We start from the raw sequence: 19,121 nt of genomic DNA, 5'->3' as shown, positions 1-19,121 counted from the left end.
TTGGAAATATTTCACTAATGTCAAAGCTTCATTTAATTACTTCCTGGTGTAATTATGAATTTAGCTTGAAAGTAGTGTCCTGTTTGCTTTGTTTTGACTTGGTTATCTGTAACCAGATGTTTTGTAAATAATTTTGTTGTTGAAGTAATTGTATCAGGTTGCCAGGCTCCGTGGCCTCTTTTAAGGAAGTCTGAGGGTGCTGGAAATTAACTTGTATGGGAATCTGAGACTGAGACAGGATCCCGTGAAGTGAAGGCTGGTCTTCAACTCCTGATCTTCCTGCTTCTGCCTGCCTAGTACTGGGATTACAGGCTAGCCCTGTCACACCCAGCTTACTCAGGGCTCTTCTTGAGAAAAACTTGTAAGCTACCTCTTCTGCTCTTGTGTGCACTTGTTTTAGACGTGACTATAATTCTGCCATCCAGAAGCCGACTCCTCGGTTCCCTCTGCTCAGAACCATTGTCCTGTACCATAGCATTGAGTTGCCATCGGCAACAAGCCACATACATGGCTTTGTCATGGAAGCAGCTCCGGGAGGAGGTGGAGTTTAGGGAATTTATACATTGGACAGTCAAAGCCACACACATACAGTATCTCCCAGAACCTAATACGAGGGCAAACTTTCTCACTTCTTATAATTTTGTGTTTTAAAAAACAAACAGGGGCTGGAGAGAGGGCTCAGTGGTTAAGAGCACTGGCTGCTCCTCCACAGGACCCAGGTTCAGTTCCCAGCACCCACATAGAAGCTCACAACTGTCTGTAGATCCAGTTTTAGGGTATCCAACATCATTACGCGGACACATATGCAGGCAGAACACCAATTCACATAAAAATAAATCATTTAAAAAAAGAAAACTTAGTGCTTTAAATTTCAACATACTAATTGATTTACTTTTGCTAGAAAACGGGAAGAACGGCTCCATTGGACTGTCAGGGCCGGTGCTAAAATTAACCTGAAGGCTAGCCGGGAACCGAGGCCTCCATATTCTTTGTCCTTAGTAACAGCCATTTAGGTTTGTGTGTGTGCCGTAAGTGTGGGCACCTTAAATTTATCAGATGATAAGGTCTAAGGTTTCACGTACCCCCTCTGGAGTACCGAGTTAGTATAATTTTCAATTTTTATGTATAGTGATTCTGGACATAAAGAACCCCAGTATCTCTTTCCCCCAAGCATCCCAGCGCTGATCTGCCGTGTTTGCCTGCCTATATGGATTTTCCCCGACCCTTTGAGAAGTTTTAGACATTTTTTTCTTATTTTTTCTCAGATATTACCTGTATTTTTCTTTTTCTAAATCTTTTTTAATATTTATTTATTTATTTAATGTATGTGAATACACTGTTGCTGTCTTCAGACACCAGAAGAGGACATCCGATCTCATTGCAGATGGTTGTGAGCCACCATGTGGTTGCTGGGAATTGAACTCAGGACCTCTGGAAGAGCAGTTGGTGCTCTTAACCACTGAGCCATCTCTCCAGTCCATAACTCTGTATTTTTCAAATGTAGAATCAGTGCACAGCTGTCATCTGTTTCTGGCACCAGGAAGTGATTCCATGCAATAGCTAACAGGACAGAGCGCTCGTGCATGTATATTTCATACACACTTTCCACACGAGCACTGGCTACAAGTTGGAAGAGGACCTCAGTTCAGTGGGTCAGGAACAAGGCTGGTGGCTCCCCCTTAAGATGGCTCCCTCTCATGCTGCTCAGTTACCTCCCGTTTGACACCCAGATGCAGGGTGTGCGCAACTTAGGTGTTTATAGTTGTGGAAGAGAAGCACCAGGTATCAAATGCTTTTACTATAGGCCATGTTTTCAGATGATATGTACATATAAAGTTTCAATTTGTAGATTAAATTTTTAAAAAGCACGTTTTTAGAAATGCTTCTGAAAATGATGAGCATTACAAAATGGAGCTTTTTGCCTTTCATGAAAACCAGCGCTGGGACTGGAGAGTCAGCTCAGTGGTTAGCACACTGGCGGCTGGTCCAGAGGACCTGGAGCCAAGTCCTAGCACAGCACCCACAGGGTAGCTAATTGGTCTGTAATTTCGGGTCCAGGGGAATCTGGCTCTGTACACACACACACACACCCCACACATGAATGTTGCAGCACACTGTACATGCAGACAATGCGTGTACACACACACACACCACATGAATGTTGCAGCACCATTAATTTTTCACACTCCTTAAATTTCAAGTTTGATATTTTATTCTGAAGCTGAGAAGTTTTAGATACTTTTAAACCTCTCAGATACTTTGTGTTTCTTTTCAAGTACACTGTGTACTTAGGCACATGGTGCTTTGTGAGAAAACTTGTTTTTCTTTACCACATTCAAGTTACAAATTTACATCTCCATTCACCCTCATTTGTTCTTTTACTTTCTGTCTAACTCAAGTGGTGGGAGCCTGGATTGTCTTCTTAGACATTGTTACCTCAGTTCTCCATTCTTTGACCCTCCTCTGTCATTTTTCCGCATGGCTTCCTCTGATTGACCTGCCTTTCAGCTTTAGTATTTCTTGCCTCCTACACCCCACCCCATGTTGTGCACTGAGTCTGTCAGTTGCTCAGAGACAGCACTGCCTGGAGTTTAGCAGGTGGCTCATCCATCTGGCCAGACTGCAACTTGTGGAAACTGTTTTCGTGTTGTCAGCCTCTAGTTAGTGCTCTGGGCATCTATTCTGTTGCCCTAGCCAGATGCTGGGTTTCACCAGGTTCTGCATGAAGTGACTGGTCGCACACAGTTTCGCCACCTTGAGCTCTGATGGAGACACCACCTGTGCTCACATGTGTCATCTCTGGTGCTTGCCTTGCCATTCCTGTGGCCGGACTTCTCTCCTGCTTGTTTTCTGCACTACTTGTGCAAGGGTCTTGGGAACAGGAGATGTCTGATAGGTTTTATAGTTGCTTCATTGTCTGTACTGGCCGCAGGGTAAACTCAGAAATGTGTCTGGACTTTGCACCGTCCCTAGCAGCCATGGCATGGTCACCTTAGCTGCAGGATGATGGCCTGTGTGCCTGCTGCCTGCTGCCCGTCCTCTCAGCATTCCTTGGCCTGTGTGCGGCACCTGTCACTTCTTGGGATGGTTTTCTTTGTTTGCCTTGTAAGCATGTTCTGGTTTTTCTAGAAAGTCACATCATTTCCTCCAAGGTCTGTGGCCCACCTGTCCGGCTCTTTTTGGACTCCTCCCCCCATTTGGGGTGGGGTAGAAGTTAAGTTTTGGAGTCAATCTCCCTGTGTAGCTGGGGCTGTCCTGGAAGTCTGTGTAGACCAGGCTGACCTGGAACTCAGAGATCCACTTGCCTCTGATTTCAGCACTGGGATTAGAGGCATGTGCCACTACACCTGACTAGTTTGTTATGATAGTAATTTGCTTTTGTAGTTTAATGTTTATCTGTAACTATAACCTCAGCTTTCTCTTGTTAGCTCCATAGGGCTAGGCTCCTTTGAAATTCTTGATCCTCTTGCCTCAACAGGTGTGCATCACCATGCCCAGCTTGGCTTCCTGTGGTCATTTTTGTCTAAGCTAAAAATGATTGTGCTGGAGTGTGCATGTGTGTGCATGCATATGTGAGTCTGAAGTGTGTGTGTAAAAGCCAGGTCAGTTCAGTCATCTTTCTCAGTTGCTTTCCATCCTGTTTGTTGAGAACAGGGTCTCCTCCTGAACCTGGAGCTTGCCAGTTCACCCAGACTAGCGGACCAGCAAGCCCCAGAGAGCCTTTTGCTTCCATTTCCCCAGCATTGGGACTTTCTGTGTGTAGCTCCTCCTGGCTTAGTTATATTGGTGCTGGGGATTGAATTTGGGTCCTTACATTTGTACAGTTTACCTAGACCTACATATCACATCCTGAAACCTGATTTATTTCTAGATCCTAGTAGGTGTCCATCTGTTATCTACTTTATAACAGACAGGAGAGAACCAGTAGCATCAAAGGCCGTTGGGAGGACAGTGGTCAGTGGTTAATGCTCTTCATATGCTCCCACAGCCCATCTTTGGAAAAACCCGTTCTTGAAGTGGCATTGAGGAAGAAATAAAAATAGTTCTATATTTATACTTAAGTAGCTTTTAATACGTTATCTGAGAGAGTTAGTGTCTTCTCTATTGCCCTCTAGAGTTTGTGGTGGATTTTTTTGTTTGTTTTGTTTTAGCTTTATCCCTCTTTTATAAGCAAAAATGTTTTGACTCTCAGCTTTCACTGTGTCTTTGGAGCTGAGTAGAATACAAGTAATCCCTGAATAATAACATAAAATTTGTGTGTATATTAGACTCCATTATATTGATTTCTTCTTCCTGCTGTTACTAATATTAGTAGTATTGTATCCCAGGATTTTTTAAAATTTATTTGTCATACTCTATTTATAAGCATTGGTGTTTTGCCTTCATGTATGTATATGCGAGAGGGTCAGATCTTGGAGTTCTAGACACTTGTGAGCTGTTGCGTGGGTGCTGGGATTTGAAGCTGGGTCCTTTGGGAAGAACAGTCAGTGCCCTTAACTGTGGAGCTGAGTCTCTCCTGTCCCCAGCATCCCAGGATTCTTAAGTGTCACCTCCTCCAGCTGTTAATAATGCTTGACTGTTTAGACAAGTTTGACAGGTGTCTTACCTCTTTGCAGAACAGCTGATGGAAAAGCAGTGTGTGTGACATGCAAGACTGTAGAGTTCCTGTGGGTAATCTGTACTAAGAACTTAGATAGTCTAAATGCTATGTCATACTTGTCATTGACCTTTCCCCAGTAATTATGTCTATACTTCCATGTTTCTTTTTCTCTCCCCTAAATGTAACATGAAAGGATCAGAGATGATGGTGTTGTAGAAGAAGAGCAGCCCAGGCCGGAGGACGCCCCTTCAGACCTCAGTGCCCCTCACTCCAGTGCCAGGCTGGAGAGCACACTCGAAGGCTGTGCTGCCGAGACACCTGGGGACTCTGCAGGTGACATGCGTGTTCCAGCGGACAGCTCCTTACTCTGTCCTTTGTCCTCAGAGTCTCCTCAGGAAGCAGCTAGCAATGATGGGAATGGTAGAAAGCCTGACGCCAACAGCAAGCCTGCATCCCAGCCAGACGCTGGCCCCAGCTCCCCAGAGGTCATTCCCTTAGAGCAGGACATGTTCAACTCCTTCCATTTCTGGAGGACTCCTCTACCCAAAATAGACCTTGATAAAGAGCTCCAACAGGACCCTGAGGAGAGACTCAGCCCGGAGAGAACAGGAGATGCACCTGCAGCCCCTGTACCAGTGTCTCCCAATATCACTATGGCTACCCGGAAGGAACTAGAAGAAATGATAGAAAACCTAGAGCCACACATGGATGACCCGGATGTGAAAGGTACTATTTATTTAAAGGTGATTTTAATCATGCCCCTTAAGACAACATTACTAGTCTGATTCGTATGTCTGAGATGGCTCCTCTCTGCTGTTTATTGTTGAATAGATGTGTTCACTCAGAAATCACTTTTTGCAATTATTGAGAGTTTAACATTTATAATTTTTAAGTTCTGAGTTCGGCTGTATTCATTTTGCTCTGGTTCTCATTTTTAAAGAAGTGCTGTAGTCTATATAGTGGACATAGATTTCTTGTGTTTCACATGTATGATGTTTTAAGAGCTGTAGACTTACAGGAATAATTTCTTTTTGAAATTTATATTTTGGGAGCAGGGGACATTACACATACATGGCCATGTCCTCCACTGTGAACAGCTGAGCAGGTTGTTCAGTCCTAAAGAAAATATTGCCTCTTATCACGTAGAAGATGTCTTAGGCTCTCCTTGTCTGCCTGCTGAGCTCAGGCCCAGAGTTAAGAGCTGAGTCAGTCAGATGGGGCTCAGATGTTGCTGCTCAGATGTTTTTAGGATAAGTGTGATGAATCACAGCTTTAATCCCAGCACTCAGGAGGCAAAGATAGACAGATCTCTATGAATTCTAGGCCAGCCTAGCCTGTGTAGAAAGTTCTAGGCTAGACAGGTCTACATGAGAATTTGTCTCTAAGAAAAAAAACAAAACAACTTTTAAATCCTGTAACTGCAAACTTTTGCAAATCTTCAGATCTAATAGTTTTTACCCTTTTTGTTTCTAAAACTAAAATTTCTAAACTGTCAATTTACTCAATTTTGAGAAATACCCATTTTTTTATTCCTGAGAAGAATTTTTTTATTTGATATATTTTTTATTTATATTTAAAATGATTTCCCCTTTCCTGAATCCCCCCTTTCCTAAAGTCCCATAAGCCCTCTTCCCTCCCCCTGTTCCCCAATCCACCCCTTCCCACTTCCCTGCCCGGGTGTTCCCTACACTGCTGCACTGAGCCTTTCAAGGACCAGGGGCCTCTCTTTCCTTCTTCTTGGGCTTTATTTGATATGTAAATTGTGTCTTGGGCATTCCAAGCTTCTGGGCTAATATCCACTTATCAGTGATTGCATACCATGAGTGTTCTTTTGTGATTGTGTTACCTCACTTAGGATGATATTCTCTAGTTCCATCCATTTGTCTTAAGAATTTCATGAATTCATTGTTTTTAATGGCTGAAATAGTACTCCATTGTGTATGTATACCACATTTTCTGTATCCATTTCTCTGTTGAGGGACATCTGAGTTCTTTCCAGCTTCTGGCTATTATAAATAGGGTTGCGATGAACATGGTGTAGCAAGTATCCTTATTACATGCTGGGGAATCCTCTGGGTATATGCCCAGGAGTGGTATAGTGGGGTCCTCTGGTAGTATCATGCCCAGTTTTCTGAAGAACCACCAGACTGATTTCCAGAGTGGTAGTACCAGCTTGCAACTCCACCAGCAGTGGAGGAGTGTTCCTCTTTCTCCACATCCTCGCCAGCACCTGCTGTCTCCTGAATTTTTAATCTTAGCCATTCTGACTGGTGTAAGGTGAAAATCTCAGGGTGGTTTTGATTTCCATTTCCCTGATGACTAAGGATGTTGAACATTTCTTTAGGTGCTTCTCCACCATCCAATATTCCTCCAGAAAATTCTTTGTTTAGCTCTGTACCCCACTTTTAATGGGGTTATTTGGCTCTTTGAAGTCTACCTTCTTGAGTTCTTTGTATATCTTGGATATAAGCCCTCTGTCACATGTAGGGTTAGTAAAGATCTTTTCCCAATTTGTTGGTTGTCGTTTTGTCCTTTTGACAATGTCCTTTGCCTTACAGAAACTTTGTAATTTTATGAGGCCCCATTTGTCAATTCTTGATCTTAGAGCATAAGTTATTGGTGTTTTGTTCAGGAAAATTTCCCCTGTGCCCATGTCCTCAAGGGTCTTCCCCAGATTCTTTTCTATTAGTTTCAGTGTGTCTGGTTTTATGTGGAGGTCCTTGATCCACTTGGAGTGAAGTTTAGTACAAGGAGACAAGAATGGATCAATTCGCATCCTTCTGCATGTTGACCTCCAGTTGAACCAGCACCATTTGTTGAAAAGATTATCTTTTTTTCACTGGATGGTTGTACCTTCTTTATCAAAGATCAAGTGACCATAGGTGTGTGGGTTCATTTCTGGGTCTTAATTCTATTCCATTGACCTACTTGTCTGTCACTGTGCCAATACCAGGCAGTTTTTAACACTATTGCTCTGTAGTACTGCTTGAGATCAGGGATACTGATTCTAGAAGTTCTTTTACTGTTGAGGACAGTTTTAGCTATCCTGGGTTTTTGTTATTCCAGATGAATTTGAGAATTGCTCTCTCTAACTCTATGAAGAATTGAGTTGGGATTTTGATGGAGATTGCATTGAATCTGTATATTGCTTTTGGCAGGATGGCCATTTTTACTATATTAATCCTGCCAATCTATGAGCATGGGAGATCTTTCTATCTTCTGAGATCTTCTTCGATTTCTTTCTTCAGAGACTGGAAGTTCCTGTCATACAGATCTTTGACTTGTTTGGTTAGAGTCACACCAAGATACTTTATATTGTTTGTGGCTATTGTGAAGGGTGTCTTTTCCCTAATTTCTTTCTCAGCCTGCTTATCCTTTGAGTATAGGAAGGCTACTGATTTGCTTGAGTTAATTTTATATCCGGCAACATTGCTGAAGTTATTTATCAGCTGTAGGAGTTCTCTGGTGGAGGTTTTTGGGTTGCTTACGTATACTATCATACCATCTGCAAATAGTGATAGTTTGACTTCTTCCTTTCCAATTTGTATCCCTTTGACTTCCTTATGTTGTCTAATTGCTCTAACCAGAACTTCAAGTACTATATTTAATAAACATGGAGAGGGGGCAGCCTTGTCTAGTCCCTGATTTTAGTGGGATTGCTTCAAGTTTCTCTCTGTTTAATTTGATGTTGGCTACTGGTTTACTGTATATTGCTTTTACTATGTTTAGATATGGGCCTTGAATTCCTGTTCTTTCCAAGACCTTTAACATGAAAGGATGCTGAATTTTGTTAAATGCTTTTTCAGCCTCTAATGAAATGACCATGTGTTTTTTTTTCTTTGAATTTGTTTATGTAGTGAATAACATTGATGGATTTCCATATATTGAACCATCCCTGCGTCACTGGGATGAAGCTTACTTGATCATGGTGAATGATCATTTTGATGTGTTCTTGGATTTGATTGGCAAGAATTTTATTGAGTATTTTTACATTGATATTCATAAGGGAAATTGGTCTGAAGTTTTCTTTCTTTGTTGGGTCTTTGTGTGGTTTTGGTATCAGCAAAGTTGTGGCTTTATAGAACGAGTTGGGTAGTGTTCCTTCTTTTTCTATTTTGTGGAATAGCTTGAAGACCTTCAAAGGTCTTCTTTGAAGGTCTGATAGAATTCTGTACTAAAACCATCTGGTCCTGTGGGTTTTTTTGGTTGGGAGACTTTGAATGACTGCTTCTATTTCTTTAGGGGTTATGGGACTGTTTAGATGATCTATCTGATCCTGAATTAACTTTGGTGTTTGGTATCTGTCCAGAAAATTGTCCATTTCATCTAGATCTTCCAGTTGTGTTGAGTATGTAGGCTTTTGTAGTAGGACCTGATGACTGAAAACTTTTGCAAACCTTCAGATCTAATACCACAATCTGTATGGCTTTTTACCCTTTTTGTTCCCAAAACTAAAATTTCTAAACTGTCAGTTTGCTCAATTTTGAGAAATACCCATTTTTAAGCAAATAAAGTAAAATCTTAAGCAATCATTTTAAAACAGAAACCTTTCTTTTGGCTTCTTTGTTTGTGGGGACAATAAGAGTTCCTTCTGTGGCCCAGGCTGTCCCCAAGTCTTGTGCCACATTCTCCTGAGATTGTTATTGTGTGACACACCATACCTGTCTAAAACCTTGTTTAAACTTTGAAAGATGCAACATGGTCATTTAGCTGCTACCTGCACTTGTTTTCACTTACTATGATTTTAGGGATTTCCTGTTGTAAGTTTATATTGAAAAGCATTACATTTTATTACATCCTTGATCCCTAATATTATTTTAATTTATCTGAATTTGATTTAAAATGTGTATCTGTACAGATGGCCATAGTCTTGACCAAGTGCAGGCCGTAATGTCCTCTGAGTCTGGTTGTCCTCCACAGTGTGCTTCTAGTCGAGACCTTAATCTTGAAGGTTCACTGGGGTGTAGTTCATACCAGTGAAAGTCACTGCCCTTCCGAATCAAGTTTGTGAGATTTGTGAAATAATCCAGTGGCTAGTGAGTGCCACAGTGAGGGGAAGGACAGCCTCCTCAGCCCCAAACATGGCCCTGCCCTCTCTTTGTCTTAGGACAGGCACCTCAGTGACTACAGCTCTGGGTCAGTCAGGCGGGTCCTCAGCAGAGCCCTGCCGGCCATCTCCCTTCTTCCCGTCCATCCTCAGCCCCAGATGAGAAGAAACAAGACATGCCCACAGCTACTGGCAGTCAAGTGTTTGTCTGATGGATGCAACCTAAGTTTTATTAAGTTAATCTAGTTTCAGTAACTCTCCCTTTTTTTTTTTTTTTTTTTTTTTGGTTTTTGGGTTTTGGGTTTTTGGATTTGGTTTTTTCGAGACAGGGTTTCTCTGTATAGCCCTGGCTCTCCTGGAACTCACTCTGTAGACCAGGCTGGCCTCAAACTCAGAAATCCTCCTGCCTCTGCCTCCCAGAGTACTGGGATTACAGGTGTGCACCACCACCGCCCAGCTCATTTTATTTTTCTTAAACTTAATTTTTATGCAAAAGGACAGCCAGTCTTTAGATCTGTTCCAGGAGTCTCATTACATTATAGTACCGGTTAGTTCTCTAACACATAGTAGACACTCAATAAATATTAATAGAAATAGTGAATGCACTACTTTTTTCAGTAAATAAAAAGATAAGCTTTTTAAGTTTCATAATCTGTGTTTTTGAAGATGACTAATGTACTATTTGACTTAAAATTATAATGTAGCTAAGAAACTTTATTATTAATATATAGTTAATTTAACTGTTTATATGTTTATATATGAATTATATGTTTATAATTCAGTTATGACACCTAGAATAATTTAAATTTGTCATACAGTACTTTTAGATTTTATTAAAATCTGAGGGCAATTTTGTTTAATCTCTGTTAAGTAACTGATTTCTGTTGCGTAATAAAATGTTTGAATTTTTAGAAGGTTGCTCATTAATTAATGTAGGGCTTTTTTTTTTTTTTTGTAACGGTGCATTATAGAGCAGTCCTTCCCTTTACTTCTCCTGAAAGCACATGAACTGTTTTAAAAGGCAGACTCTGACCCGGGACTAAAAGCAAAGGTCTGCCCGGGAGACCAGTGCTGTCCTGTAACCTTGTCTTAGCCGTAAACCTGGGAGGACGGGACACTTGTTGGCTGCTCTGAGGGAGTTTCTCTGCACAGACCAAGTCTCCGCTGCCTTTCTTGTAAGGCGCTGTTGCTGAACCCCATCCCAGCCCCTGTGATCATTGATGTTCTTTTTTCCCTGTGATTTTTAATAATGAATTTAAACTGCTTTCATTAGACTGCAATAGGGGAAGGAAGGGGGGGGATCCTTTTGTAGGCTGTCAGGACAAGTTCAACAGAAGAGATCCTACTCAGTGAAACACAAGATGGTAGAGAGATCCCTTTGTAAGAGATCCGCTGGATCTGCGGAGCTGCAGGCACAGCTGGCCTGTGGCACATGACCAGCAGCTCATAGGCTGGACACACATGGATGGGAAGCGCGTCCTCGGGAGACGGGACCTGCCTGTCAGACAAGCTCTCCGTTCTCCAGCAGCACCTACACGTCTGACGTCCTGTCCACACATGCACTTCCGGACAGTCTGTGTAGTCAGCTCTGAGCACACTTCTGCTGTGCTTTAGAAACTCGAAAGACCCCAAGGAGAGCTAAGATGATTGTCATGATAACTATAAATTATAGCTGAAATCCTGAGAACAATGAAAATCACCAGAATGTCCCGTGAATAAACACTATTTGCTTCATTTAGGTACTGATGACCCACTGAATTAGAAGTTCCTTAGGCACAAGTCTTGCATGTCCACGGTCAGATGCTTAAATGAGTTTAGAGAAGCCCCCGCCCCGCCCCCCACTGCCAAGCCTGGGAACAGCTGTACTCAGGAGCATTCCTCTATCTCAAACTCACCACCCTTTCTAAGTCCTTTGCATAACACTTGCTTTTGGCAGTTTGATACGCACACCCTCATTCCTGCCTACAGCCCCTTTGATGTCCCTCTGTCCCGGCTTCCCACCTAGGCTCCCAGTGGCCATAAAGATGATGCCCATCTCCTTTGGCAGCCATTAAGAGCTGGTTAGGAGAGGTATGGCCTCATGAGCCCCTCCTGTGTGTTCACAGTTACGGCAGCCATGTCCTTTGCTTTAACAACCCTGCCTTGGTGTGGGGAGCGTTGCATAGAGATTCAGTGTAAGACGAAGAGTCTGCATTGACCTCTGCAAAAAGAAGCTTCTGTGTCCAAGGGAGCAAATACTACAGGTGCTGTCACATACACATAGGTTGTCTTGAGCAGTTGATTGGAATTTTTATATATGCAAGTGGAATGCTACTTCAAGGGGAATATTAGCCTTGTCCCCTCCCGCCAAATATATATTCTCTAAATTTCTCGTTTATTGGTGGGGTAGAGAATTCCTCTTTTCTTAGTTTGAATTTTCTATATAAGGAAAGTTGTTTTGGGTTTGGGCAAGCAAGAGTGTATTCTTGGACTGGAGAGATGGCTCAGTGGTTAAGAGCACTGACTGCTCTTCCAAAAGTCTTGAGTTCAATTCCCAGCAACTACATGGTGGCTCACAACCATCTATAGGGGGATCTGACGCCCTCTTCAGGCAGGCAGATGTATATGCAGCAGAGCACTCATTTTAAATAAAAATTTTAAAAATAGTATTAAGAGTGTATTCTTGGGATCCCAATTGTTTGGAACAAACTAGAAATTTCAATATCAAAAAGGGATAGTGAGCTGGGGTGCGACAGAGATGCTTAAATGTTGCTGCCCAGAAGACTGCAGCCACCAATGTTTCATGTTGGCAGGTTTCTGTCAGTGCCTTTCTGCTAGAATAGCTTAGTGAGACTTAATAGCTTGACCAAGAGACTCCTGAAAGTGAGCCCTTCAATAACCTGAAGGTGCCTCCAGCAACCAGACACGGTAATCATCAGCACAATGCACATTTGTTTTCCGTTTGGTCTCTTGAAGAACTAATGAGTCTCCACGGTAGAAAATTGTTTGCAGCTCTCTGATGGCAGTGTCAGAAACGCGCATTGTCCTTCTACCTCCTGGGGAGAGAAGGCTCAGCGGGGTTTGCGGGTGCTGCGGGGGTCACGGGTGTCCCGTTCACTGTCTCCTTTGCCCACAGCACAGGTGGAAGTGCTGTCGGCTGCCCTGCGTGCCTCCAGCCTGGATGCTCATGAAGAGACCGGTGGTGTAGAGCAGCGGAGTGAGTCCCAGGATGACGTGGGTGTCAGTGAGCTCCCAGACTGCAGCATAAGCCAAGACACGGCCGTGCCTTCGATCAGCGCTGCTGCTGCTCAGGAGGTAATAAGCTCAGCCGTGTTTGCCACGTGAGAGCTGAGAGCAGTCTCCGTGGAGACTGTGGTGGCCAACACTCTAGTCAGCGCTCTGATCGTCATTCTTCCTCTAGCTCTTCCTTTTTTATAAAGTAAAATAGTTATTCTCACCCCATCCGTCCCTGTGACGTCAGCGTCTTAGCAAAGGCTCAGAAACCGTCGGTCTGTCTCCATGCTTTAGATGGGTGGATGTGGATGTGGATGTGGCTCACTGCAGTGAAATAGTCTAACTGGAAACAAAGCCCTTTGTCAAGAATAATTAACTCTTCCCTTTTCTTTTTGGAGAGGTGCTTTGTTTCTGATCGGACCATTTCACTGCAGCAAGCAACACAGTACTCTGAGCAGAAGACCGGGACTTGAGGCCATGCTGCGGAGGGCTGTGGCATTGTCTGGACTCAAGTGTGAGGGTGGGTACTGTTCCCAGCATCCTCTTTGCTGCATCCACATAGCCGTTCACATGACCTTGCCCTGGTTCCCTACTGCCTTTCCCTCAAGCCAGAGTCAGGTAGCATCTATTTCTTCTCTCTCACTTACAAAGAAGGCACACCACTCATCACCAGAGGGCAATGTGTACACCGACCCTAGCAGCTTGAGTGGTAGAGCTCAGGGAAGTGCTAGGCAGTGGGGGTGGCAAGGGTGCGGTCCTGCTTCTGTGGATGGTGTCTGATGCCGTGTGAATATGTGTAGTGCTTGTGCGTGGTAGAGGAGCCTGTCCGTGAGTGGAGGCTTGACTGCTATGATGCACACTGCAGGGCAGACGTGTGTGTGACTGCTGTGGTGCACACACACTGCAGGGCACTGTGTGTGTGTTTGTGTTCACGAAGTGCAGCTATTAAAGCAGCTACTATAAAATCACTTACTAAACCATGAACAGGAATAACAATAAACTACTCGACACCCATTGGCTTCTAAGATGGTTGATGGGAAGAATCCTCCAGGGAATTTATGAATGAGCTAATACTTTTTCCTTTTTAAATTTGTTGTTTTAGATTTATTTAATGTGTTTTACCCAATTGTTTGTCTGTGGACCACGTACATGCAGTGTCCACAGAGGTCAGAAGAGGGCATCAGATGTCCTAGAACCGGAGTCTAGAGGGTTGTGAGTCACCAAGTGGGTGCTCGGGGTTGATCCCAGACCCTCTGCAAGAGCAAGTGCTCGTAACCTTTGAGCCATCCATCCAGCCCCATAAACTAATTTTTCTAAGGCTCGTTTTAATCCATTTAACAGCTATTGCCCAAGCTTGGTTTAGAGCAGGGAGCATGCTCAGGAGGCCTTGAGCATGTTTATAAACAGTTACATCCTGAGGTTCTCTGTCTGTGTCTCTTGAGTTGTGAATGGTAAGTAACGTGCCCGAGCCCTTAGGAAGGGAGGACGACGGCCTCCAGGCTGGGCGGTTCTTGAAGTACATTTTCTCCTGACAGAATATGGAGGCCGCCCCTGACCATGTCCATGGCAGTGCGGACGTAAGCCCCGGCGGTGGCTTCAGCCCGGACGAAGAGAGGAGACCCAAAGTCCAGGTGAGTGACCAGACATGTGGCGATTGTGTCTGAGTTCTCACCCTCCTCTAAAGCCTGCCTGTGACCTCAGTAATCTCCCTTTGTAATCATCTTGATGTTTAAACATCAAGATAGTTCATCACGTGTGTGAACAGAAAATTTAAGCAGGTGGCAACAGCAGCACAAGCACATACCTTGCCCTCACATTTTGCTTTATGTTTCCCCTGACATTTTCCTGGTGTTCCATGGGTGTGAAGATGGGTGCCCTTCTACCTTTGGAGACGTCATCTCCAGCTGCTTAGGTGTCCCCGCTGCCCACTGATGCTCAGTTGCATCCCAGTGTGTAGAGATTTTATTGGCCTTACTGTGTTTTGTTTCCTTTCTTTAGTTGGGGTCTCACTGTGTGGCCAGGCTCCTCTCAGGCTTCCTGTGTAGCTAGGCTGCTCATGAGGCACCGCACCGCCTTGCCTGCCACAGGTGTGGAGTTCAGGCTTATCTTTGTCTTTCATTTCCTCTGTGGAAATGGACCTTGGCCATCTTTCCCATAGTAAGCAGGCAGCAGCCTCTCAGCCTGACAGCTGCAGACTAGAGTCCCTGTAAGAGGTCTGTGGCACTGCAGGCGCCTCCTCCCAGTGGTTTCAGGGGCAGATTACACGTCTGTGTCGTCTGCCTCCTAAGTCAGTGGTCCATGGTTATAGTTATAGCTGTGTTTCTCATGTAGCATAGAATCAGTGTGCATATTTCTTTGAAACATTCTAAGAATATTTTAAAGTCGGTGCACATAGATTTGTCATCTTCAGCACATTACATGTTTACATTATATAGTTAAAGGCAATGAATTCTCCACTCACCCAGCTTACGTTCTCAGAAGTCACATGCCTACACACACATGGTCTGCCCTGCAGTGTGTGTGTACCACAGCAGTCACACACACGGTCTGCCCTGCAGTGTGTGTGCACTACTCCCTTCCAAAAGGGCATTGCACGTGCATTAGCAAGACTGTGTACACTTTGATTTTCTACCTTTTTTTTTTTTTTTTTTTTTTTTTTTTTTTTTTTTGCTTTTTTGGATTTGTTTTTTCCAAGACAGGGTTTCTCTGTGTAACCCTGGCTGTCCTGGAACTTACTCTGTAGACCAGGCTGGCTTCAAACTCAGAAATCCTCCTGCCTTTGCCTCCCAGAGCGCTGGGATTACAGGTGTGCACCACCACCGCCTGGTGATTTTTTCTACGTTTTTATAGAGGGAGGTGTGGCTTCAACTTTTTGGTTTGTTTTCTTGAGATAGTGTCTCACCGAGTAGCTCTGGCTTGCCCAGAGATCCGCCTGCCCAGCCACCCCTGCCTCCTGAGTGTTGGCATTAAAAATGTGTCCTGCCATGCCCAGCTCCAATGTAAGTTTTAAAATTACCATAGAAGGAATGTGACTTTAACTCCTTTATTTGGTCATACTTCTGGTACAACATATAGTCCAAGCTGGCTTTAGAATTGATCCTCCTGCCTCAGCCTACCGAATGCTGGAAGTACAGGCACACACTGTCATGCCCTTGCTAGGAGGCATATTGGCAATGATCCGGCCATGGCAGGAACTCCAGGAGACTTGCCACAGCCTCCCTGTAACGTCCTTCTCAGTTTAGTGACAGCAATTCTGACCTACTTCAAGAGTTTATATATGTGTGTGTATGTATGTACACATATATACATTAGCTTAGTACATGCCATTTTTTTAGGGTACATTTTTGACATGAGTGCGTGGAGTGCGTGTGTCTGCATGTGTGTGGAAGACAAAGGTTGATTTTGGATGTCTCCCTCGACCACCTACTTTTTTCTTTTGAGACAAGGTCTTTTGCTGATCCTTGGCGCCACCAATCTTGCTAAACTAGTTTGCCAGCAAGCCCCAGTAATCCCTTTCAGTCACTAGATATTTCAATTTTTGGAATTAGTATTGATATATTTTAAAATTGGTCACATTTATGTCTAACCTGCTGAAAACTTATTTAAATGTTCAGATGTGCTGTGTCCTCTCTGTTTTGGCTAGGACGTTGTCCCACAAGCGTTACTAGATCAGTACTTGTCGATGACCGACCCTTCTCGAGCACAGACTGTTGACACTGAGATCGCCAAGCACTGTGCGTACAGCCTGCCGGGTGTGGCCCTGACCCTCGGCAGACAGAACTGGCACTGCTTGAGAGAGACTTACGAGACCCTAGCGTCAGACATGCAGGTGAGCGAGCACTGGAGAGGCTGGAGGCTGGCATATGATATGGCATCCTGTGGGTGGCACAGGGTAATGTTTAATACACGTGCACAGCAGCATTTCGGGGCCCAGTGTCGAAGGACCTGCCCGAGTGATTAGGGATTCCCAAACATGCTTTCCTTCATAAGGGAGAAGAGGACAGTAAGGACAGTAAGGGATTTGAAATTTTAAACTTAATATCTGTTAATTCTAATCTGATGTAATTTTTTGGTTTTGTTTAGAGACGAGGTCTCAGCTTTGTAGCCTGGTTGACCTGGGACTATGTATACACATAGCCAGGCTGCTCTCAAACTCCCAAAGTTCTGGAATTAAATGCATGATGTAATTTGTTTTTAAGTGCATGTGTACATGTGGGTGCCAGCAGATGGAGGGGCTGTGGGGGAGATGTGGGTTCAGATCATCCTCTGACTCGGTCTTTCCTGCTGGCTGTGGGATCAGTGGGTCGAGCACAGCTTACCCTGCCTCAGATTACTGATGTTCAAAGTACAAAGTACTTTGTGTTTAGATTTTAAATCTCACAGTTTTTATTTCTACAGTGGAAAGTTCGAAGAACTCTAGCCTTCTCCATCCACGAGCTTGCGGTGATTCTTGGAGACCAGCTGACAGCTGCAGACCTGGTTCCAATTTTTAATGGATTTTTAAAAGACCTCGATGAAGTCAGGATAGGTGTTCTTAAACACCTGCACGACTTCCTGAAGGTAACAAATGATAAATATATAAAATACATAATAAGTTACTCTAAGCCTAAATTCTGATTTTTCCTTTTTTATTTCATTGTGCTAGCAGTGTTTCTTTTTTTTTTTTTTAAAAAAAGACTTATTTATTTAAAAAAAAAAAAAAAAACCATCTTGATAAAGCCACTGTGCCCAGAAAAAAAAAAGATTTATTTATTATTATATGTAAGTACACTGTAGCTGTCTTCAGACACTCTAGAAGAGGGAGTCAGATCTTGCTACGGATGGGTGTGCGCCATTAACCCCAGTGATGGGCACTAAAGCTGGGCAGATTGCAGGAGGTAATTGGGCAGTTGGCCAAAAGCAGGCCGCTTCAGTGAAAGACCTTGCCTCAGGAGTAAACTTAGCACCATCGCCAACTCCCCGTGTTCTCTGCTGGCCGCTGTGGACCTATGTGGTGTGTGCGCATGAACTAGAGCTGCCATGTGTCTTTAGGATAATTACCACATATTTCAGGTTAATAAAAGCATTTTGTTTTGTTACCTCAGCTTCTTCACATTGATAAAAGAAGAGAGTACCTTTATCAGCTCCAGGAGTTTTTGGTGACAGACAACAGTAGAAATTGGCGCTTTCGAGCTGAACTGGCAGAGTAAGTTTTAAGAGCGTCCTGGCTCTGTCCTGCAGGGGTAGGCTGATCTCACCTACCCTCTGATGATCCTCCTGGCCTCATCCTTTGCTGGGGTGGCCCATGGTCCCAGCTGTCCCTGTGCTCCTGTACTGGTGTGTACTTATATGCTGGAGACGTCTCCCCTCTTGGCTCAGTCCTCCACAGGCCGCTGGCACCGGGCTGTGGCTGCCCGTGGCCAGCCTTCTGCATGTACAGGCCTGCTTCTTCTCCCTAGCAGGAGGGTGTGTTGACTTGCCTCAATATCCATTTTTAACCTTCCTTATGTTGGTGTTTTGTCTTCATGTGTTATCCGTGTACCATGTGTGCCTGGTGCCTGTGGTATCAAACGGGGTGTTACCCTCTGGAGCTGGAGTCCCAGGTGGTTGTGGGCTTTCTAGTTGCTGACTGGGTTTTTGTCACATTTTGGAAAATACTTCTTGCACACACTATCCCTCAGGTGATGTAGTTTGTGTCTCCAGGGGCTCGCCTCTCTGGGATTTGTCAGGAGGAGGCAACTAATCCTGTAGCCCATAGCAAACGCCCTGCTGGAGTCTTGAGCATTGCGTGCGTGCGTGCGTGCTGTAGCTTTGCACTGAGCTCGCCTGTGCCTTTGGAGTCTCACTGCCTTGTAAGCCGATGGAGGAGGGCACCATGCATGGGGTCCAGTGCACAAAGAAACATTTGTTCCATTCCCATTCCTCAATGCTTTCAGATTATTTTGTTGAGAAACTGCTTATCTGGCTGGAAGCTGGGATGACCTGGTCCTGCTACTGTTCCAACACAAGAGAAGGAACTAGGAGAACACTGAAGTGCACACATGCACACGCACCATACCCCGCACTGATGATTGCAGGGCCCCACCTCTTAGTACAGCCACACTAGATACACGTTTCCATCACATGACCCTCTGGGCACAAGCCATGTGTACACCCTGCACTCCAGCACAGTGCTCTGGGGAAGCAGCATGCCTCGGACGGAGGTATGAAGTGCCCTTCTGTGTATTCTAGCCCAGAGGGTACCCAGCCCAGCACCAAAGTCAGCTTGGTTAGAAGAACTTG

General features: G+C 44.2%; 1 protein-coding gene across 3 annotated transcripts in view; it reads left to right on the top strand.

The window, feature by feature from the left end:
* The window catches only part of Ppp4r1 (protein phosphatase 4 regulatory subunit 1), a 56,313-nt gene that overhangs the window by 33,046 nt on the left and 4,146 nt on the right, over nt 1–19,121 (top strand). For all 3 annotated transcript variants that reach the window (XM_052191968.1, XM_052191966.1, XM_052191967.1), the window contains exons 11-16: nt 4,794–5,326; nt 12,763–12,941; nt 14,396–14,491; nt 16,504–16,689; nt 17,259–17,420; nt 17,945–18,045. In XM_052191968.1, coding sequence (XP_052047928.1) covers nt 4,794–5,326; nt 12,763–12,941; nt 14,396–14,491; nt 16,504–16,689; nt 17,259–17,420; nt 17,945–18,045 — 1,257 coding nt within the window. The remainder of the gene's footprint in view (nt 1–4,793; nt 5,327–12,762; nt 12,942–14,395; nt 14,492–16,503; nt 16,690–17,258; nt 17,421–17,944; nt 18,046–19,121) is intronic.

The sequence above is a fragment of the Apodemus sylvaticus genome, chromosome 9, assembly GCF_947179515.1.
Source record: "Apodemus sylvaticus chromosome 9, mApoSyl1.1, whole genome shotgun sequence".
NCBI lineage: Eukaryota > Metazoa > Chordata > Mammalia > Rodentia > Muridae > Apodemus > Apodemus sylvaticus.
The sequence above is the reverse complement of the archived record's forward strand: the minus strand, read 5'-3'. Positions and strand labels throughout refer to the sequence as shown.